This window comes from Meles meles, chromosome 3 (assembly GCF_922984935.1).
Source record: "Meles meles chromosome 3, mMelMel3.1 paternal haplotype, whole genome shotgun sequence".
Lineage (NCBI taxonomy): Eukaryota > Metazoa > Chordata > Mammalia > Carnivora > Mustelidae > Meles > Meles meles.
In genome coordinates this window covers 70,310,253-70,332,438 of record NC_060068.1, presented here as the reverse complement: position 1 = coordinate 70,332,438, position 22,186 = coordinate 70,310,253, and the positions used below count along the sequence as shown (strand labels likewise).

The 22,186-nt window shown below is 38.7% G+C and overlaps 1 protein-coding gene across 11 annotated transcripts in view; it reads right to left on the bottom strand.

The window, feature by feature from the left end:
- The window catches only part of MEF2C (myocyte enhancer factor 2C), a 160,954-nt gene that overhangs the window by 24,465 nt on the left and 114,303 nt on the right, over nt 1-22,186 (bottom strand). For 7 of the 11 annotated variants that reach the window (XM_046000018.1, XM_046000017.1, XM_046000023.1 and 4 more), the window contains exons 4-6: nt 19,885-20,028; nt 10,491-10,677; nt 7,911-7,958 (exon numbers count right to left, since the gene is read on the bottom strand). In XM_046000018.1, coding sequence (XP_045855974.1) covers nt 7,911-7,958; nt 10,491-10,677; nt 19,885-20,028 — 379 coding nt within the window. Of the gene's footprint in view, nt 1-7,910; nt 7,959-10,490; nt 10,678-19,687; nt 19,826-19,884; nt 20,029-22,186 lie in introns of all 11 variants that reach the window. The other 4 variants (XM_046000024.1, XM_046000022.1, XM_046000027.1 and 1 more) reach the window with 2 other exon arrangements.

Here is a 22,186-nt window from a genome sequence, read left to right as displayed (position 1 = left end):
TGAGACGTCGTCATGACTATAGTACACTTTGAACTGAAATTTGAGTGAACACATCATGCAAGTCCAACTGTAAAATTTAAGTGGCTGGCAAAAGTTTGTCTAAAAACAGCAAATTATACTCTTGGCCAACAGCCTTGAAGCCCCAAAAAGTCCCTGGTAGGTAAAAAGTTTTATTTCCAAAAGAGGGGCTTTTTTAACCACATCCCTTCTTCAGCATCCACTGTCTATTGATGCACAATTTCATATCAGTAATGATTTTTTTTTTTTTAAAGATTTTATTTTATTTATTTGACAGTGAGAGAGAGAGATCACAAGTAGGCAGAGAGGCAGGCAGAGAGAGAGGAGGAAGCAGGCTCCCTGCGGAGCAGAGAGCCCGATGCGGGGCTCGATCCCAGGACCCTGAGATCATGACCTGAGCCGAAGGCAGCGGCTTAATCCACTGAGCCACCCAGGCGCCCCTCAGTAATGATTTTGAAAAGACCTGTTCTTTCTGTAGTCTCCCCCAAATAAAATCTTACGGTGATGCTAGAAACAAGGAGAAGAGAAACCACTTGTGTATGAGGAAAAAGTACTGCTAAGAGAAACAAAGAAAAGTGCTGAGTAAAACTAATATCTTAGGAGAAAATATTAAACCGCTTGTATTAGTATTAAAAACAAAGTTTTGTTGGTCACACTCTCAAGTTAAGTCAATGGGATATGAGCAAAGAGACAAATTTTCACATTGCTTTACTGACTATGACAGGAAGATGGGGATACAAAAGATACAAATTGTGAGGTCAGAAATACACAAAGCGCTCTAAAACCTGCCCAAACACTCCTGAGGGAGCTGTAATTTGAAATTTTGTTTTTCCCTGTGGAAATCAAACTCCTTAAGAATTAAGTGAAACTAGGGGCGCCTGGGTGGCTCAGTGGGTTAAGCCACTGCCTTCGGCTGAGGTCATGATCTCAGGGTCCTGGGATCGAGTCCCACATCGAGCTCTCTGCTCAGCAGCGAGTCTGCTTCCCTCTCTCTCTGCCTGCCTCTCTGCCTACTTGTGATCTCTCTCTGTCAAATAAATAAATAAAATCTTTGGAAAAAAAAAAAAGAATTAAGTGAAACTACAGGGGTCAAAAACAGATTTTATAATACCTTGACCTAGCCTGCAACATTCTTCATTTACCTTCTCTTTGACCTGCCTCTCCCACTTCAACATTGGCCCCTAGGAAATGGCATCACAAGGTATTTATAATTTTCCCAGGTCTTGTGTATGGGAAGTTGACACTGATTTTTTTATGGCAATGGCTAAGTATCCTATGCTGTAGATCATCCAACTAAGAGGACTAAGTATTTTTTCCCTTTAATAACTCTAGATAATAACTTTGGTTTGGGTTAAAAATATCACTGTTACTTAATTTCATAGATAATAATAAAGCCATACTGATGGATCTCTATGTTTTGGGTGAACTCCCAAAGTAAAACTGCAAATGAATTCAGAATTTTTATTTAGAATAATTCAAACTAACAGAATAATACTTTCAAAACAAATAGACTCCGACTATTAATTTGGATTTTTTTTAAACACGCTATTTAACAGTATTTAAAAGAGCAATATAAAGTTGCATTTTATGCTAACAAAAATAGTTTTCTTGTCTCAGAGCAAGTAAGTCGTACCCATCTCTCTTTCTTGAATATTACATTGTCTGAATCTGTATATTGTTAGGTAACAAAAATGTAAACTTGTTAAAGCCAGTCCTTTTAGATGGAATTTTTAAACTACTTTACTGATACTTTAAATCAGTGAGTGAGAACTGCAGAGAAGTCTTTTTGGCTGATAAGAAAGTCAGCCAAGAAACTTTTGATAAGTATCCTCAAAAACAAATACTTGCAAAACAATGGTTCTGGTACAGAATAACTCAACATTTTATGACCTTTTCATCTCCTCAGTTCTGTTTTATGATATGCTGAATTTTTCTTTTCCAGTACTAAATGAATTATAAAAAAGTCAAGTCAGTGAAGTTCTATGATTATATAATCACGAAATGTTGCATGTAAAGTCTGTGTCTTATCCGCGATATGAGTACTGAGTTCAAAGGTTCAAAGTCACAGCCCAAGGTCGTGCTAGATGGAGTCTTTTCAGAGCCTGGAAGCTAGCGCTCCTACTTTAAGTCACTGCTCAGTGATTTATCCACAGCAGTACGCTGCCACCAAGTTTCCATGTATTTCGCTGATATAAATTAAGCATTCCAGAAGTGACAATGCTTGACAACCAAACGCATAAAATAGTAAACAATTAACAATCAAAATAAGGAAACAGCTGTTAGTTTCTTTTTTATAAAATTATACCTAATTTACAATAAATGCCAATTAAAATTATTAACCAATATACATAAATCTCCTTTGCCTCGTCACATAGCTATGTAGACTGTAAAATTCTCTTAAATTTTCAAAGAGATTACTAAAATGTTTTCCTTTCTTTGCCTCTCTATCCTTCCCCTTTCTTTCTCTTCTTTGTCTCAGTCACGAATCCTTGAGCATACTGGCACTTTGTACTCAATAAAAAAGCAGCTATGTTATCGACGTGAAAACAAAGGGTTTTAATAGGATAGTGAAAAATCCAAAACAAGGCACAGCTCAGAGACTGGATGGGAAAGATGCTATACTTTATCAAGTTGAACTGAAAAAGAGAGTGCCTACCTTTTATTTCTATTAAGTCTAACGATTACAAAAATTCACCTGAACTTGATCTTCAATTATCAATAACCACTAAGATTAGCATGTTAAAAGCTTTAATTACACAGCTATGACAAAATGTAATTTAAAAAGCAGGGACTTTCAATTTTGGCTGTTGAGAGGAAGGGACTAAGCACTGGATGAATAACTGTGAACTGAAACCTAGAAATGTCACCACTGCTAATGTCTTATAATGACTTGCTGTATACTTCCCTTAACTCAAGAGTACAACTCATCCTGTTGCTTCTTTGTTACCTTTTGCCTTCATCTTTGAAACCTCTTCAATTTAAGTGATAAGAGGTTTATTATTTTAAGAGGTGGTTTGTGATGGTCTGATGTACCAACCCACATTTCATTTACTGCTGTGTATCGGTTCTTCAGGATTTCTATTAAGTATGTTGGAAAAGTTAGTAAAGCTTTGTTGGCCAATGTTTCTCAGTCATTTAACCGGATAATTCACTATTCTTTGTACAACTATCAAAAGAATATATTATTTTTGTGAATTATAGATCGAGGGTCTATTTTTTATATTTAAAATTACATTATTTCTTTGAAGTATTCTTTCTTTTTTCACATCAACATTATTAAAAATTTATGACGAGTAGATTAATTTTTCCTTTATTCAGCTAACAAACATTAACTGAGTATCTGCCATGTACTCTCTCTTATGTCTTTTTTTTTTTAAAGATTTTATTTATTTATTTGACAGAGAGATCACAAGTAGGCAGAGAGGCAGGCAGAGAGAGAGGAAGAAGCAGGCTCCCCGCGGAGCAGAGAGTCCGATGCGGGGCTCTATCCCAGGACCCTGAGATCATGACCTGAGCCGAAGGCAGCGGCTTAATCCACTGAGCCACCCAGGTGCCCCTCTCTCTTATGTCTTGAGCTGGGAATATAACCCGAGTAAGAAAGACACAGTCTGCCCCTAGAGGGCTGAGTGTCCAGGAGAAAGATGTGTGCCCAGACAATGCAATAACAATGTAATGAGATAACTGATGTGGGAGCAGGCTTCCACGGGAGAAAAAAGAAGAGATGAATAATTCCTCCTGAATGCCTGTACTGAATTCTGAAGGATGACAAGGAGGGCTCGGGAGCAAGAAGAAGCTGACGGAAAGGAGCACTAGGAATGCATACGTAAAGGCAAGTGGCCTCAACACTGGTTGCAAAGTGGCAGCACAATGAAGAGGTTAAGAGCATGGATGCTGGAGCCAGGCTGCCTGGGTTCCATGTTAGGCAATTAACCTCTCTCTGTCTCAGTCTCCTCATCTATAGAAAGGGCATAATATGCATATCTACTTTAAAGAACCATTATGAGAATAAATGACTTCCTTTTCGTAAAGCACATAGTAAGGGCAATTTAAATGTTTGCTAGCAGGGTTCTTGCTGGCAGCAGTAGAAAAGAAGGTTTAAGAGTAGAGAGGAAGGCTGGGCCAGAGATAAGAGGCTCCTGGTTAATTCTGAGATGGGAAGCCATGCCTGGAGTTTAGGCACATGAAGGATGACCTACAATTAGTGTAGGCCTTTGAGAAAGGCCAATCAGTCATGGGGAGACTGGAGGGGGGGATGCAATGTGAAGCAGGGAGACAAATTAGGGGGCTCTGGAAACAGTCCTGGAGTGTTGCTAGGAGCCCGAACCAGGGCAATGGGATGGGAATGGAGAGAAAGGAGTAGATTTAAGAAGTGCCCTGGAGGCAGACTTGGTAAGACTTGATGATCCACTGGATGATGGGATGAGGGAGAGCTATAGTTCAGGGGCTGGATGGGAAAGTTGGTCTACTTTATCACTGAGCTGAATGAAAAAGAGAATCCTTATCTCTTTGGTCTCTTGGTATTTATAAGTACACACTAATTGTTAAATTTACTTCCTTTCTGCACGGTTGTACCCTCTCCCCCTTTTTTCTTTTTACAGGTTGATTTTGAAAAAAATACAAAGATGGAAAAGTATTCAATTGTGTGCACTTGGCCTCAGACTTTCTAACTTGATCAGAGACCCTGAATTTCAATGACAATATTCGAAATTTGGAAGCTATCTTTTGGCCATTTTGCCTTAGTTTTCTTTTCTGAAAATGCAGAGACATTCTGGCTGGCCTCGCTTCCCCTGGTGTTATGTGATTCTCTGACATCAGCAGAGATATATTCAGCTCTGACACATGACACTGGCAGGTTTGAGAAAGAAGGGGAAGACGGCTGAGCCTGAAGCAGGGCCTGACAGCCAAGCTTGCCTCTACTAAGTGGCATTTGCAACAGGTGTTCTGTGGAGCTGGAGTTAGAAAGGGCTTCCTCCTCTATTTTTAAAAAGTAAGGAACTAACTCTCTCACAAATATATAGACACTGGAAAAGTTATATGCTCATGGCTACTAGGTACATTCCTCTGGATGTAATGTTTATTATCATCAAGGTGGAGCAACTGAGGTTTTTTTTTTTTTTTTTTTTTTTTTTGTTTCCTTCTATTTTTGAAGTAGAAGGTTTGTTTTTTTTTTTAAGATTTTATTTATTTATTTGACAGACAGAGATCACAAGTAGACAGAGAGGCAGGCAGAGAGAGGGGTGGAAGCAGGCTCCCCGCGGAGCAGAGAGCCCGATGCGGGGCTCAATCCCTGGATCCAGAGATGATGGCCCGAGACGAAGGCAGAGGCTCAACCCAATGAGCCACCCAGGCGCCCCTGAAGTAGAAGGTTCTTATGTCTGTGGTAGAGGTCTTGATGCAGGAAGATAAATTTGCTAAGCTTGTAAGATTTTTTAGTTCAATGACGCTATAGCCAGATATGTGGCTAACTTTTACACTTACAAGACTGTCTTCTCTGTCCCTGGAGGGCCATTAAACTTAGCGGGCTGTCAGAGAATTGACAATGACAGCATAATTGAACAACCAAACACTTCTTATTTTCAATAGAGAATCCTAAAGCATTCTAGCTATTAAGCAGAAACAAGAGTCTATTTCCATTAGGGCTGAGTAACACATCCCCCCCCATATTTTTTTTTTACTACATCTGATAACTTTTTTCACCACTATGGGCTGTTCCTATAAAAGCACTGAGATATTGGATAAAATATCATAACATCAAAACCATTTTTAAAGTTATCTTTTTCTTGGTCTTTGTGACAATCCAGTTCTTAGTCCCTACCATTCCCTCTAACCGTAGTTTTGGCAGAGACTTGAATCCGAGCAACACTGGTCTGACTTTGATCTGGTTTTGTAATTTTCAGGCTGTAAGCCTCAAAGTATTTTTTGAGGAAAAAAATGAGCACTTTGTTTCAATGCCCAGAAAAATAGTATATTGAGTTTACTCATTAATTTGACTTTACCTAATTTTTAAAAGGTTGATAAAATAGGAAGCTAGTACCATTGATAGTGTTTGTTAATTCACTGTGTAGTCCAAATACTTTTCCTTTATTACTCACTGAATTAGTGAAGAGCCAGTATCAGAAGGAGAAACATTTCCCCCAAAAGGATATATTTATAAAAATGTTTTTGTATGCTGATTTTATCTTCTTTCTTATAATTAGCAGACTAGTATATCTGACCTTGGCAAAATATTTTAATTAGGTTGTCCATGGATATTTTAATAAGCTTGAATTTTTTTTTTTGACATTTCAAATATAACCTTGTGTCATTCATGCCTGTCTCCTACTATTTTAAATGTATATCATGTTCCAGCTGCAGGAATTACCATGGTTACTTGTTAAGCCAATAGTGAACTGTGGTTTGCATTATAAAAACTACTGTGCTGTCTTACGTCTGCTCTGAAAATGACATCAATATCTCAATAATCACAATAACATGAATTAATATGGAACCCTGGGGAAGTGTGCCTATAACATAATCGGACAGAGTGGAAGAAATCCTTAAGAGTTTATATGTATATGTATATATATATACACACATATATACATATATATATGTATATTTAAAGATTTAATTTATTTATTTGACAAACAGAGAGAGAAAGAGAGATCACAAGTAGCAGAGAGGCAGGTAGAGGGGGAGGGGAAAGCAGGCTCCCTGCTGAGCAGAGAGCCCAATGCGGGGCTCGATCCCAGGACCCTGAGATCATGACCTGAGCCAAAGGCAGAGGCTTAACCCACTGAGCCACCCAGTCGCCCCAAGACTTAAAATACATTTAAATGACTTTTTGGGAGTACACCATATTCATATTCTCTAAGAGCTAATTTTAATGTCAAAATTGGCTTTATTTTATTAACAATATTGTTGAATGGTTATACTTTCACTTCCTTTTTATTTATTTTTTAATTAAAAATTTTTTTAAAGATTTTTTAAAAAATTTATTCATTTGTGAGAGAGAGAAAGCAAGTGAGCAAGAGAGTGAGCGAGAGCAAGAGCAGGAGGGAGGGTCAGCGGCAGAGGGAGAAACAGACTTGCCGGTAAGCAAAGAACCCAATGCAGGGTTCAATGGGAGCTCGATCCCAGAACCCGAAAATCATGACCTGCGCCAAAGGCAGATGCTAACCCGTTGAGCCACCCAGATGCCCCTCCCTGCCACCTTTTAACTTATTTACTATTTATTTATTTATTTATAATTAAAATTTAATTAGTTAACACATAAAGTATGATTCATTTCAGAGGTATACCCCTTTCTTTTTTTGTTTTTTTTTAAAAGATTTTATTTATTTGACAGAGATCACAAGCAGGCAGAGAGGCAGGCAGAGAGAGAGAGAGGAGGAAGCAAGCTCCCTGCCGAGTGGAGAACCCTATGCGGGTTCGATCCCAGGACCCTGAGATCATGACCTGAGTCGAAGGCAGAGGCCCACCGAACCACCCAGGCGCCCCTTAAACATGCATTCTCCTTTAGAAATGAACAGGAGTATGGTACTTCTTTGGGTGGAGAGAGATTCACATTTAATGTGAAATGATTCACAGAGAACTGAATTGGCAAGTCTTGCTAAAGGTACTTCTGTGTCCCGAGATTGTATCTAGGATTAAATGGGTTTGATCAGAACCTTCACTTCTGGTTATGCGGACTAGCTGAAGTTTGATTAAGAAAAGTTCTAGATGATAGTCTTCTTCTAAGTTACAATCCATTCATTCCTGCTTCAAAAAAATGCTTGAGAAGTTCCGGGGGCCATTTTTCCATACAGCTCACACATCTCCCTACTTGGTTCAAAAGACTTACTTCCTGCAAATCGCCCAGCAAAAGAACCCTGAACAATGATCCATGCTGTGGCCCAGAAATCCCCGCTCACCTGCACTGGTGCCTGCACCGGATGTGAGGTCTCCACCCATCAGACCACCTACAGATTAAAGAGAAAGATCAGAAGAAGGAAAGGCCACAGGTCCACAGAACAACACACTTTACCTTTAGCAACCACAGTATTCTGGCTCTCCCAAGGGTCCTAAATTTGTAAAATATTACCTAAGTTGGATGGCTGACATTTGTTTTATTATGACATGCTGAGCTCAAACATTAAGCCTACATTCAATCACTGACATTTTGCAGAATCTTTCTTTCTAAGAAAGGTTACATTTTAAAAATCCAGTGTTTAAATGGTCTCTGAATTTTCATTTTTGGATATTTTATAGAAAGTGGAAAAAAAAAGAGTAAGGTCTACTGTGTGTTGAAGTAAACTTACACTTGATGTTTAATTCTTTGTAAATATATTTTTATATAATTAATTTTGTAAAATGCTATTTGTCCAGAACTTTGGTCATTTCATGAATCTACTCACAGCGAATGACCTCATTGACTACATGAATTTTCCTTACTGACACAAAGAGAAGGTTTCATTGGCTACAAATTTAGAAAGGTATACTTATACTCTGCTAACTTAAATCTGGCAATGTTAAAATATGACAGCTGGGATATTTCAATAAGATACTCAGTATAATAATTACTGTTAGTTTTAAGGAATAAGATTTAGTCAAAAGAATAGAATATCAGCTGGATTCTTTTTTTTTTCCTCCCTCTCTCCCTTCGTTCCTTCCTTCCTCCCCTTCTTTCTTTTTCTTTAGAGAGGAAGGTAGGGGCCAGAAGGAAAGGGAGAGAGAGAGTCTCAAGCAGGCCCACACCCAGTGCAGAGCCCAGTGTGGGGCTCTATCTCACAAATCTGAGATTGTGACCTGAACCAAAATCAAGAGTCAGATGCTTAACCGACTGAGCCATCCGGATGCCCCTTGGCTGGATTATTTTCTAACTAATCCTAAGTGTCAGTCTACAATTATTATTTGGTTCTGGTTTTGGAATTTGAAGAACATGTTCATTACTTTTAAAGAAATGTTTGTTATTTCCAATCGAATAATATTTTGGAAATAAAGTATGAAATTTTTAAAAATAAACAAGCATAAATTTATCAAGCAGGGAATTCAACTGCGTTTGAGTGTGATCTGAAAGGAATAACATATGGTTATTGAAAACTCTTATGAAAAATTTCAGTCATACTCAAAAGTAGAGAGAATGGCATAATGACATCCTTTATACACATCTCTCAGACTCATGATTTATCAAGATTTTATCATTTGGTTGATTTTGATTATATTTTCTATATGAAGTTTCTGTACTAAATAGTAATACATGTGTAGTTTAGTTTTGTGTTTTAAGATTTTATTTATTTGACAGAGAGAGACACAGTGAGAGAGGAAACACAAGCAGGGAGATTGGGAAAGGGAGAAGCAGGCTTCCCATTGAGCAGGGAGCCTGATGCAGGGCTCAATCCCAGGACCCTGGGATCATGACCTGAGCTGAAGGCAAATGCTTAATGACTGAGCCACCAAGGCACCCCACATGTTTAGTTTTAATTATAAGGCAGATATTGAAGTATTCTCAAGGAAAAATTCTTCTGTGAATAAATTGCTTTTAATACAGTTATGTGTGCCTAAGACATTAAAAATTTCCTATGGAGTGCTTTTTAAAAAAGTAAAATGTAATATACAATGCTTTGCTATACATGATTTAGAAATATAATTATTTTTGGTGCTTCTTTTGGAGATATAAGGGGATTGTTTGGTTATAGTCAGTATACATTTATTTAGTTCCAACTGCGAAGCTGGCAATCCAGGAGGACTGTCTTCCCTCCAAGATTCTTTGCATCCCGTGGGGAAATAGACACAAATTTAACATAGCACATCATATACTGTATTTTGCTTGATCTGAATATGAAGAATGGTTGAACTTTTCCTAAGCAATGATATCTTTTCTCTGGGACACCGCAAATTGTACAACGGTGGGGATTTCTTAGAAATATTGAGATTAATTTGTGGCAGGTATATATGTTCTCATGATGTCCTCTTAATTTCATGTCTAAGTTTTGTTTGTATTTCACACCTCCTAAGTTACACTATTTTATTATATTTCTTTTCTGCTTTAAGTCCTCTGTGGTATAAGTTTCTGTAAAATAAATAAAAACTGATCACACTAAGAAATAACTAAATTGCACAAATGCTATCAGAGGACACAGGGGAAGAATTCACGGAAGAGGTGATAATCTGGCTAAGAGGAAGAGGGAAAATGTCATCTTCGGCAGGAGGAGAGCAGTAGCAAAAAAATGAAGACTTTCTTTCTCCAAGGATGTTTGACTTTTTGTTTGAGAAAGTATGCATTGAAATACAGCCACATGAGAGATGGGTGGGAGTCTAAACAGACAAATAGCAGGTTTTGAGAGATTTCAAAATCAGGCTGACGGGGTTGAAGACCAAAAAGGGGGTGGATCTTAAGCAACGAGGGAACATAACAAATGGAAACCTGGAAAAGTCTACATCTTGGTGATAAAATACACTTTGTGCCAATTTCCCGATTTGGTAACATTGCATGCATATGAGGACATACATACCTGTGTTACCTGCACTCGGAGGTCGATGTGTTACACCAGGAGACATACTGTTTCTCTGCAGAGAAGGGTGGGCCAGTGGCAAAAGGTTGGGGTTTCCCAGTGAGCTGACGGGGTTGCTGTATACCAAACTGTTGTGGCTGGACACTGGGATGGAGACTGGCATCTCAAAGTTGGGAGGTGGAACAGCCTGTAGGAGCAGAGAAAAACGTGGGTAAAAGGAAAGAAAAGAAACAGAAGTCCTCACATACAGACAGCCTTTAGTTTTCCTAGAAAAATTTCAAATTCCAAGCTGCTTGGTGTCTAGAAGACCATTAAGGAGAGCTCTCAAGATGTTCAGATCATAAATTGATTTCTTTAATGTGCTTAGAACTCTTCCTTCGCAACTATTAGAAAACGTTTCACTTTTGTTTAAAACAAAGCCCCATTTCATTAGACTCCATTGTCTTCAAATTCCATTCTATTAAGTAATAATTGTTCATTTGTGATGTCTGAATCTGGTGCCAGAAATGACTGCAAGATCAAAGGTACATGATTGTGATGACTTCACAGAGAAAGAGGAGGATTAAAATGCAAACCAGAGTCTTCAGTTTAATTGCTTATTGAAGCATATTTATGCAGAAGTTTAATGATATAAAATCATCTCCAAGCATGCGAATAGCATCTGTACTTTAATTATTATTTTTAAAAGTCTGTCTTTTGAGAGTAATGCTAAAGATAATAGACATTTTAAGATACAGAATTCAACAGAGCACGTATCATTCAATAGTTCATATTTTAAAATGATAGTTCAGAATATAAGTTACACTTTACATTTTGGAGGATACACGGACACTGACAAATGGCAAGACTTCTATCTCAAAGGAGAAAGCTGGCAAATATTTAGTGAAATGAAGTCGTGTGTTTACCTCATTAGAGTAATTAGGTCCCAATTATTGATATTTTGGTATTATTTTAGCAATTTAAGCAAAATCATGCTTATTTCTCTGCTTGTACTAACCAATCATACTTACACCTCCCTCCTTTTAAAAAAATGTTTTAACATTAGAAATGAAAATACTGCTTGTACATATTGTCAGAGGACTCACGGTGTCAGAGCATACAGCATTCTTACTATAAAACTGATACATATGTGTGTGTGTATGTATGTATCTAACAGGTCTGTTAGAGACAGGGTTTATAGAGAACATTCCCTCAGGATTTCAGATAAGCCAGTGTGTAAGTTTAAATGCCTATGTGCATGTGACTCAAAGGTTTTCATTTTTATTTTTATCTTTTTTTTTCCCCCGGTGATCTTAACATCAACTTTCCTTTCCTGGTTGATTGGCTAGCCTGTATCCCATGTCATGCTCTGCAAAAGCTCTTTATCCTGGTGGTGATTTCAATATTACTCTCTATTTAGGCTTATGTTCTCTTACTCTTCATTTTTCCTGTTTTCTTTTCTTCCATGATCTGGACATATTGATACGTACAGAAGCAAATGTTTCATAACTCTTTTACAAATGTCTTTGATTCTTCACTGTTTTACAGCAAAATAAAAATGCTAAAGCGCTTTATTAAAACAGTCAGTCTTTATTAAGACTTTATCTATTTTAAGCAGAGTAACAAACAATAACTTTGGATCCACATCATGATACAATGAAACATAAGTGTTGGATAAGACGTCAAAGGATGAATTTCCAGAGGCTCAAATTTTCAGAGCCTTTTAAACAACAAAAAGTATTAGTGTATGTTGTAAAATAAATGTGTGTAGACTGAATGAAATATTGCATTGTAGTAAAAGGCCAAATAAGAATTACTTAGAATACCTAAGAAAACAAAGGTAAACATCTGTGGGAGGTTCTATTTGCCCCTCCAGATCCGCTCTCCAACTTCTTCATTGCCTGGGCCCAGCAGGCTGAGTCTCCAGGCTGTATGCACCTGGCTCCCCCTGCCCTCTGGCTTCAGCTGGGCCAGGGGAGGCACCGGCAGAAGTACAGAGAGTAGGAGAGAAGTCAGGGTATTTGGCTACTATAGCATTCTCCCTGGGGAGCTGCAGGTTGGCAGAGGCTGCATTCCCGCTCATGAAGGTCACCCCTCTTTTGGTGTCATGTCTTCTATATTCTCAGATCTTGCTGTGCCGCTGGTATCTTTTGTGTCCTCTTGCTCCTTTAGGCCTGGTTAAAAGCTGGTAACAGCTTCCAGGTTGCAAGCTGTAATATACTTCACCATTCCTTTGGGTTTCACTGAACTCTACCTATTTATCAACAGTCCTTCTACTAAACTCCCTTCAATGACCATGTTTCCCCAAAGCCATTATAGTGACTCTCTAGATCTAGAATAGTGGTACTCTACAGGGGTGAACTCCCTCCCTAGGGAACACTTTGGAAATCTGTGGAACAGTTTTGGGGTGTCACAATAATTGGGGGTGTGGCTGGTATTTTCTGGGTAGGTAGGCAGGTGTTCTATATACCCTGTCATATGTGGGACAGTTCAACACAACAAAGAATCATCTCTTATCCCATTCAACTTTCAAAAGCCCCCACTGGATAATTCATCTGTGTGAAAAAACCCATTTATAATGATGTGAATCAGAACTAACTTTGTTCTACAAACACAAGTTATTTTCATACATTGAAACATGGATTTTATTATATACTGAAATTTCCAGAAGTGCAATTACTGTGTGCATTGAGGGAATATTCTACTTTCAAGTAAGGAACTTCATTAAAAATTGTTCGCCATCTTGGAAAATCATACTACTAATGGCAAATCTGCTTTTGTAATTTGGGTTGTAAATATAGCATACAGTTTTCTTTCAACTCATTCCATTAAAAAGTGTTCCTCCAACCATTCACTGAAAATCCTCTTGTCATGGTCACTATTAACCTTCGGGTTGAGAAATCAATGGGAACTCCTCAATCCTCAACTTGAACACAGCAGTCACTCCTTCTTGATAAACTTTCTTCCCTTTCAAAACTCTGGACTCCCCCTCCTACCTCGATGGCTGCTCCTTTTCAGCTTTTGTTGCAGGTTCTCATTTCTCCCTGACCTTTGAATTTAAGAGTAGCATAGTCCTTTATCTGTGGCTCAGATCTCCCTCCTTATTCAGCGTTGCATATCCAACAGCAATCTTAATATTTCTACTTGAATGTCTAATAGACATCTCCAAATCAACTCCAATCTAGCTCCACTCATACCTTTCTTCATCTCCAACTGATGACGATGCTTTCAATGGCACAGAATAAAATCCTTGGGAGTTCCCCTTGAAGAATCTTCACTCTCTCCCACACATCCAGTCTAACCAGAAATCCTATTGGCTTAACTTCCATATATCTCCACTCTCCAGACACCTCTCATTCTAATGGCTACCACTCTGGTTCCAGCACCATCTCCTTTTGCCTTGATTTTGCAGTCATCTCCTAGTCACGTGCTTCTATCCTTGCCCTCCTCCTTTTTATTTTCAATCTAGCAATCAAATTGATGCTTTAAAAGCACAGATCAGATGATGACAACCCTCTATTCCAAACCCTGTGAGAAGCTCCGACCTTACTCAGAGAAAAGCCCAACTTCTTCCAATGTTCCATAAGGCCCCATAAATACCAGGTTTCACCAGGCTTCATGATCTGATTTCCTACTGTCCTCTTCCTCACTCACTCCCTTTTGTCTCATTTCCACGGCTAACTCCAGCACTTCCTTCAATTTTCTGCTCAAAGTCTGGCCTTCTCAAGGAAGCCCACCCTGGCTACCTTATTTCATTGTGCAGTTTGTCCTACCCCCATCCTTCTCCTGATCTCTTTCTCTTGCTTTTCTTTCCTTTGTAACATCACTTATGATGTTGGCCAAATAATGTTCCCTTTCATCAAGCTGCTAGAGCTCTTTTGTTGTCAGGAAACACAGCACTTCGTCTAATTTTTATCATATGAATTGAATATTTTTCATCAAAGGAGAAGATTTAGGAAGACACTGTACTAATATGAAAATACAAGCTTACAATTTACTGTATATTATTTACTGAGCAGACGCCACACTATATAATTCACATACATTATGTGATCCAACCCTTTCTTTTTTTTTTTTTTTTTCCATGATCCAACCCTTTCAACATCCCTTCACTATGGATATAATCCTTTCCTTTTAAAATCTGTGAGATTAAGTGCCCCAAGGTCATCTAACTAGTAAGTGACTGAGCCTGTTACTTTTTCCATTAAATCACTGTGTAACACAGTATAAGTTTTTGGACAGAAATAAAATACTGCAGTCAGAAATCATACTGTGAAGTGAGTATGGGCTTCATGTTAGCAGCTTATTATTGTGAACCATGAAAATAATGAACTAAAAGGGTTCTCATGACATGTAGCTGAGGACCCATGTTAGAGGGAGCTCTGTGCTCATAACTGCCAGGGTGTGACTGAGGTCTCAGGAGAAAATAAGCCTTCAAGATCCCTTTCTTCCGTATTTACTCAGCTTTGGTATTTTAAAGCTATCTTTTAGTTACAAGTGTTTTTATCTGTACTCAGTATTACTACTTATAGATGTTTAACTATGATTGAATACTTAAGGATCTGCTATAAAACTATTTCTCCCCTGAACATTCTATGGAGTGTTGATTGTGTCTCAGTAGACAGCAAAGCCCATTTCCTCTGACTGCATGCACATCCAAAGTAAGAAAAATTATCAATAATTATTTCATAAAATCTGGACCACCCTAATGACTGGTTCAGTGAAAATCTCTCTACTCCTCTCTTCCTCTGACCATCATCCCAAAGAATTACTCAGTTTCCAGCATTCTGGGCTGTAAACAATTTGATAGGCATGAAATCCTCTTGTGATTGGTTAAATAGCAGTCAGATATAACTCTGATACCAAAGCATATTTAAAGAATCACATTTATAAAATATGCTAACATCTTTTGCATTCTATCTTTTGTTTTTTTCTTTATATGTATTAGGGAATGGCTAAATAATTTTAAAGTTGAATTATAAGCTTAAAAATGACCACGCTGAGGAGATAGCTCAGAGACTCAGAAAGAACAACAGGCTTTATATCAGAAATCTCAGTTGCAATCCTGTTGTGCAATAAATTGCCATTTAAACAGGCAAGTCATTTAATGTCCCTTGACCTGATCTGAGACATGAGCTGTTTGCAAACATAAAGAGATTAACCAGCTCTAAACATTTTAGGGAATGCAAAGGCTACAAAAATGCATAAATGTTTAGATGAATTTAGCATTGTTTGTTTTCTTGATTTTTCAAAATTAGGGAACTTAAAAACATCTTTTTAAAAAACTTTTGTCTAAAAATTGGAGTCCTGAGAGTAGTTAAGAGCTCCTGACTTGCATATATCTCAGGGCCGGGCTCCAAATTTTAGAACACTCAAGACAGGTAGGAAGCGGGTATTTGGGGTGACTGAATAAAATGCTGTAGGCAGGACTACTATGTAATTTTCAGGGCCCAAGCTAAAATGGAAATGTGTGGCCCCTGTTAAAAAATTATGAAGGGGGCGCCTGGGTGGCTCAGTCGTTAAGCATCTGCCTTCGGCTCAGGTCATGATCCCGGGGTCCTGGGATGGATGCCCCGCATCGGGCTCCCTGCCTCGAGGGAGGCCTGCTTCTCCCTCTCCCACTACCCCTGCTTGTTGTGTTCTTGATCTGACTATCTCTCTCTCTGTCAAATAAATGGAGAAAATCTTAAAAAAAAATTATGAAGAATTTCAAGATGGCGATGGCCAAGCCTACAAGAACAGGGCCCTGTGTAACTGCACAGGTCACATGCCCACAACGCCAGGCCTGCTTTACGATACACAGACAAGAGAGCTAAAAAGCTTTTAGTGTCTATCCTTGAACAAACTGATCATGGTTACTGAAGTGAGTCATCGTGGTCAGAAAGGTATCTGAACTCTTACCCAAAACCCACTATTTTCCCAAACTTACCACAAGGAAAAGTCCAATAAAAAGTTAAATAAAATATTTTTAATAAAATATTTTTAGTTAATAGGCCCTCTTTCATTTAATGTGAATGACTGGACTCAATCCCCTTTTTGGGCCACTCATGATACTCCCTTTCAATCAACCATCACCAGGCTGCTGAGAACCAACTGAGAAAAGAAATCACACAACTCCAATTGCTGATACTCGAATTTCCTCAAGGTTGTCTGAAAACCTTGGCCTGTACTCGCTCTTTCCTTTCTCATCCCCAATTTCTCACAATGTCTACACCTTCATCATTCTTGGTCCTCTCTCCAGCACCTACTCCCTCACCTCAATACCTGTAGAAGCTAAGTTCAATATGAAACACAGAAATCACTAGGTGGTCACATACGTAACTTCACTCTACACATCTACCGCCTTAACTAGGTCATGGGTCTACACACATCTCTGTCCTGTTCTGCCCCCAACTCCTCCTTCCTTGAGTAGCTCACCATTGTGGCCCCATTTCACCAGTGCCTTTGATCTTTTCTTTCCTGCAAGCATTCCTCCTCAGTAGATAAATAATCTCCAGAGCTTTTCCTTTTAACTCTTTCCTTGATTCTAGTTACAGCAGTACTTCTCTCTCCTCACAGGCTGTTATTTGAAGAAAACACATACTATTTCCACTTCCTCCCTTCCTGTTCACTTTCAACCGGTCTTGCAACCACGCCTCCTTCCCTCAGCCCATTTCCTAATTCCTGGTTCCTCAAATGGAACTGTTTTTTTTTCTTGCTGTGAGGCCCAGCATGAACCGTGGCAAACCCCACACGAGGAAATGCTGGTCAACAAGATTCCAAATCATCCATGAATTATTTCATGTAATTGAGGAATATGGGCATAAATTAAATCGTAACAGGTGATTGCAATATTAAATTTTCTATTTTAAAAGGGAAACTCTTCAAACTGGGTCTTTGAATTAGAAAAACAGTCTTGTAATGTTTTTAAAGAGGTGGAGACACTCTCTACATACAAAGGGCAGAGTGTCCTTGCCCTGCTGCAAATGTTTTAGCAGCTGTGGAAACTTTCAACAAAATTTACTTCCAGCAACTGAAAGCAATGTGCGAAAACTGGGCTTTTCATCGTGGAGCCTGAAGCACTTACTACAGAGACGAAGACTCAGAGGCACAGCTAGGAGCTGTGTAGTCCTTCTCACAGCCCGCCCTATAAACTCTCATGTGGTTTTTCATCCACCGCCACACACCACTGCACCTCTTAAGAAATCATGTATCCTGATTTTGAACTCTTTGCAGGACAGGATGAATTACTGTAAGGGAGTCCAGGTTAGGCATCACACCTCCTTCTCCTAAAGCATGGGAAAAAGATCCAGTGTGCAAATACGGGCATTCTCCCAGAGCCTCCGGGGGTTAAAGCTTCACACGCATTTAGGATCACGGCCATGGAGCGTGATCTGCAGTATTGTATATACTGCCCTTCCTTAACTGGACAGGGGATTCCTTCCGATTGAGACACCTACAGTCTCATCTTCACAAACATTTATGCCCAGCAGCTTTAAACCAGTATATTCTATAGTAAGTGAAACTCAGCCCATACGAATTAAAAATTGGCCCAAAGGAGAGGTTTCTTTGGGCAAGGGGTTCCTTCTTCTGGGCAAGATAAAATCTCAATGGGCATTTTATCGTTTAAGAATTCTATAGGCAGGGGCGCCTGGGTGGCTCAGTGGGTTAAGCCGCTGCCTTCGGCTCAGGTCATGGTCTCGGGGTCCTGGGATTGAGCCCCGCATCGCGCTCTCTGCTCCGCAGGGAGCCTGCTTCCCCCTCTCTCTCTGTCTGCTGCTCTACTTGTGATCTCTCTCTCTCTGTGTCAAATGAATAAATAGGATATTAAAAAAAAAAATAGAATTCCCTATGAATAGCGATGTATGCATTGCTATGTCTGATAGGAAATGTTTTATTTTTGATCAAGTGCCCACGTGGATGTGTTGTAGGTAGTACTTGATTTTATGAAACCTTTAAGAATTTGAGCCACTTAGCTAAGTGGCTCATACACGAATACTGGGTATTAGTAATTCTGATTCCACAAAAGCTCTCTTGCTGACATTATTTCATTTAACAAAAGAAGCACACATATTTATGAGGATAGAAAGTTTAATATTCATACATTTTATTAATGAGGTTTTTTTTATATAAATGAGTTTTAAAGTGTTCGATTTAATTCAACACAGGTTGGTTGTGCACTTCCTACGTGTAGGGCATTAATTTATCCTGTGAGTGCAAATGTGGACGCGGCCTAGAGCTCTTGTCCCCAAATATCTGTGCTTGTAATTGCCGAGGCATATTTTCACTGCAGAGTTGAGGGTGTTTTGCTAACTTACGAAAAATGTTCTTTTTTGAGAAAGGAATTAATTACCTCCTGAAGAGCTGGTACACAATGAGGGTTTCAGACTCTAACATTAGTTATTCAGAAAGCACGTGAACCTCTGAGTTGCATCACTCGATGTCACAAAATTAACATCACTTGACTGATGACAGAGTATAAAAAAAGGTATGTACTTTTCCCCTCTCTATGTGGGCAAACAAAATAATACATGCGGAGTTATTTCTCTTAAATATCTGGCAAGGCATATGATTGATTGTTAGACATCCTTTGACTTGGTTAAGACAAAAACTTAGCCAAATGTTAAAGCATGGGAAACGTTGGTGTAGGCAAAGCGAATCTTCTGATAAAGTTTTAAAATCACCCCAGCACACAGACACGTTGAAATCTTACCATTAGGTTTTCATGCAGTCTGCTTCCCTGCAGCGAGCATTAGCTTTAACCCTTCAGTGCTGCTGTTGGAGGTCATGTGTAGGGAGAGGGGCGGAAGCTTTATTCAGAAACAAGCTTCCTTTAGAATGGCGATCGTGGGAGAACTGCGTCCACTCACGTACCTGGGCTCAGGACCGATATGTGCATATACTACAGTAAATCCTCCAGCTTTTCAGGAGAGTCCAGCCTTTTACCAGTGCATGTGATTCGTGTGAACCGTGTGTTTAAAGATGGTGTAAATTCAGGGTGTGTCTCTTCTGCCTGTGTACCTTCTGCCTCCGAATGGACTTCTTGACGGCAACTCTTAGATTACCTAAGTTCAGCACCCCTTCGGGTTTGCTTTCTAAACGCACTGCCCGTGGGATGAGATGGCTATTTTATCGGTTTGACTTTCTAGGGCTTCGTAGAGAAAGTCATCACTGAAAGGGTTAAGGGATGTTACTGCAGCAGGTTATCAGCGGACCAGCCATCTACCTTCGGTACTTACAGGAATTTTATGACTCTTGATCATATTATCAAATTCTTCATTAATTTTTTTGTATTTTTCTTCAGTGCGTGGGGTGAGTGCATAAGAGGAGTCGGGATCGGGGCTTTCACAGCCTTTGTTTTCTTTCTTGTTCAAGGCCTGCCAGGTTCAGAGAAATATCAAGAGTAAAAAAAATGAAGGGTGTTCCGAGTACTTACACACAATCTTTGCCTGCTGATCATTAGATCAATATCTTCGTTAATTTTCCTGTACTTGTCCTCAGACTCAGGGCTGTGACCTACTGAATCGTCTGCATCGGGATCTGGGCTGTCACAGCCATTAAGGCCCTTCTTTCTCAACGTCTGAAATACATAATTTGGAAAGTTCAAACCTAGACAGAGGCTGTAAGAGACATTCAGGGGTGTTAGAGAAGTTCATGCTGTCCAGTATTTCAGGTTGCTATTACATATGCTTTTTTTTTTTACATTAGGGTAAAGGAACCACAGAGAAAACCCCCGGGAGTGATTTCAATAGCATACCCATTACTAGTTACAAAAAATATAAAAGGGCAATATTCCCTTTACAACGAAATTCAGTCAATGAACAAAGACGGTACGAGGGCTGAAATTTCATGGTACGAAAGTCATATATGCTTCAAATATCTAATTGCCGACACTTACAGAAGAATACAAGTAAGGTGGCAAATTGCAACACCATCTTCCCACAGGAAAGTTAGAAGTCAGGGCGTTACACAATGATTTCGGAATTTGCGATTGTGACAAAAGCAGAAATGGAAACGGATCTCTAGTTTGTTTAACATAATGGTTGGTGCTCCTGGTGTCCTGGCACCCCTTTAGATGTGCACGTGACAGCAAAAGGCTGTAAGAGAACCCAGGTGATATTCTCGCAAAGCACCCATTAAGAACGTCCAGACACTGTGATCATATCGAGAATCGCCTTTGTCCAGTCTGGCTAGAAGTCTGTACTTGGGAAAATCTGTATCGAGATTGATAATACTGAGAAACTATCTGCCTAAACCCAGGCTGAAAGAAAAGTCAAAATGGCTGAGAGCTTAACTTTCCATCAGCTGAGCAAGGAAGCCAGAGAACACTGAAAATAGGCAACCAAGTCATTAACTACCAAAGTAGCAAAAGTTCCTTCTGGTTCCAGCTGAGTAGGATCACCCTGAGACTGCCTGCTGACACATGAAAGTGAAAAGTCAGTGCCTTTTCCTGCACCTCCTGTCTCCTGAATGTAGGACTGGTCTAGTCTCAGCTGTCACAGAAGGATAAACACGAGTGTAACAATGTAACAGAAAAAGTATGAGTCAGGAGTCCTGAGTTTTACTTTCCCTCTTTTTTTTTCTTTTACTCCCCTTTAACTGATGGTTGTCAAGTTAATTGTACACCATCTGATTTACAGAGATAATGTTATCTTTTAGAGATCATAAAACTTCTGATTAATCACATGGCTTGCTATGTCAATTATTAATAGACTAACAGCATTTCTGATTTTTTTTTGGTACTACCATCGTTTATAAAGGGCTAGGTACCTATGTGTCTCTCATTAATGGAAAGCTCAGCAGAGCTCATCTTTATTAAAGACAGAATTCACGTACAAATAAAGCAAAAGCTGAGATAACACTCCATCTTTAATTCATGCAATTGGGGAAAATAAATAAAACAACATGAGTTAAAAAGGGGGTGTCAGTCTTAACAATTTAAACTCCTTGGCTCTTATCAATGTGTAACAAATGTAACATTTAAAATTAGTTTCTGAGGCATGGAAGATTTTCACTTAAAATCAAACTAAGAGAGCTACCATTTCTAATACATCTATGATACACGGCAGCTCTGTAAATATTTATTAATGTTATACTGGTATAATATAACAAATAAACATATGGTTACAGCTTATTATGTGGTATAATGTTTGAATATTAAAAATGAATATTTTGACACAAGAAGATAATATATACATTTACGATCTTGGGGAATTTATAATTGGTGGGGCCACCTGTCCCCCTACCATGGATCCATGCCATCATTTTTACCCAGAATAAGTAACTGGGGGGGGGTGGTTCTTAAAATAATACTACAAAGAATGTTACAATACTTTAAAATAATAATTTTATTCACTAACTTAATTTTCTGTTTTAGGCTGTTTTGTTAGCATTATCTCAACTTCAAGAGTATTCTTCCGGGTGATAACTATTTGCTGTATTATGATGTGTTTCTGCTTTGATCTCCACATATCCTTGAGAATAATTTCTGAGTGTCTTGCATCATAATCCACCTATTTTTCATAAAAATTCACTTATGTAGAGAAAGATGTCAGATCAAGAAAATATTATCTGATGATTTTCAAAATTTACCTGCCTATATTTCTACAAGGCATGATAGGAATATTCTTACATAAACCCTTAATTTAAGGTCTTATCTTATATAACATTAATTTATAGTCTTATCTCGACAGTAGATTTTTCAATGTGCACCCAAATCTTTTAGTCAATAAATCATA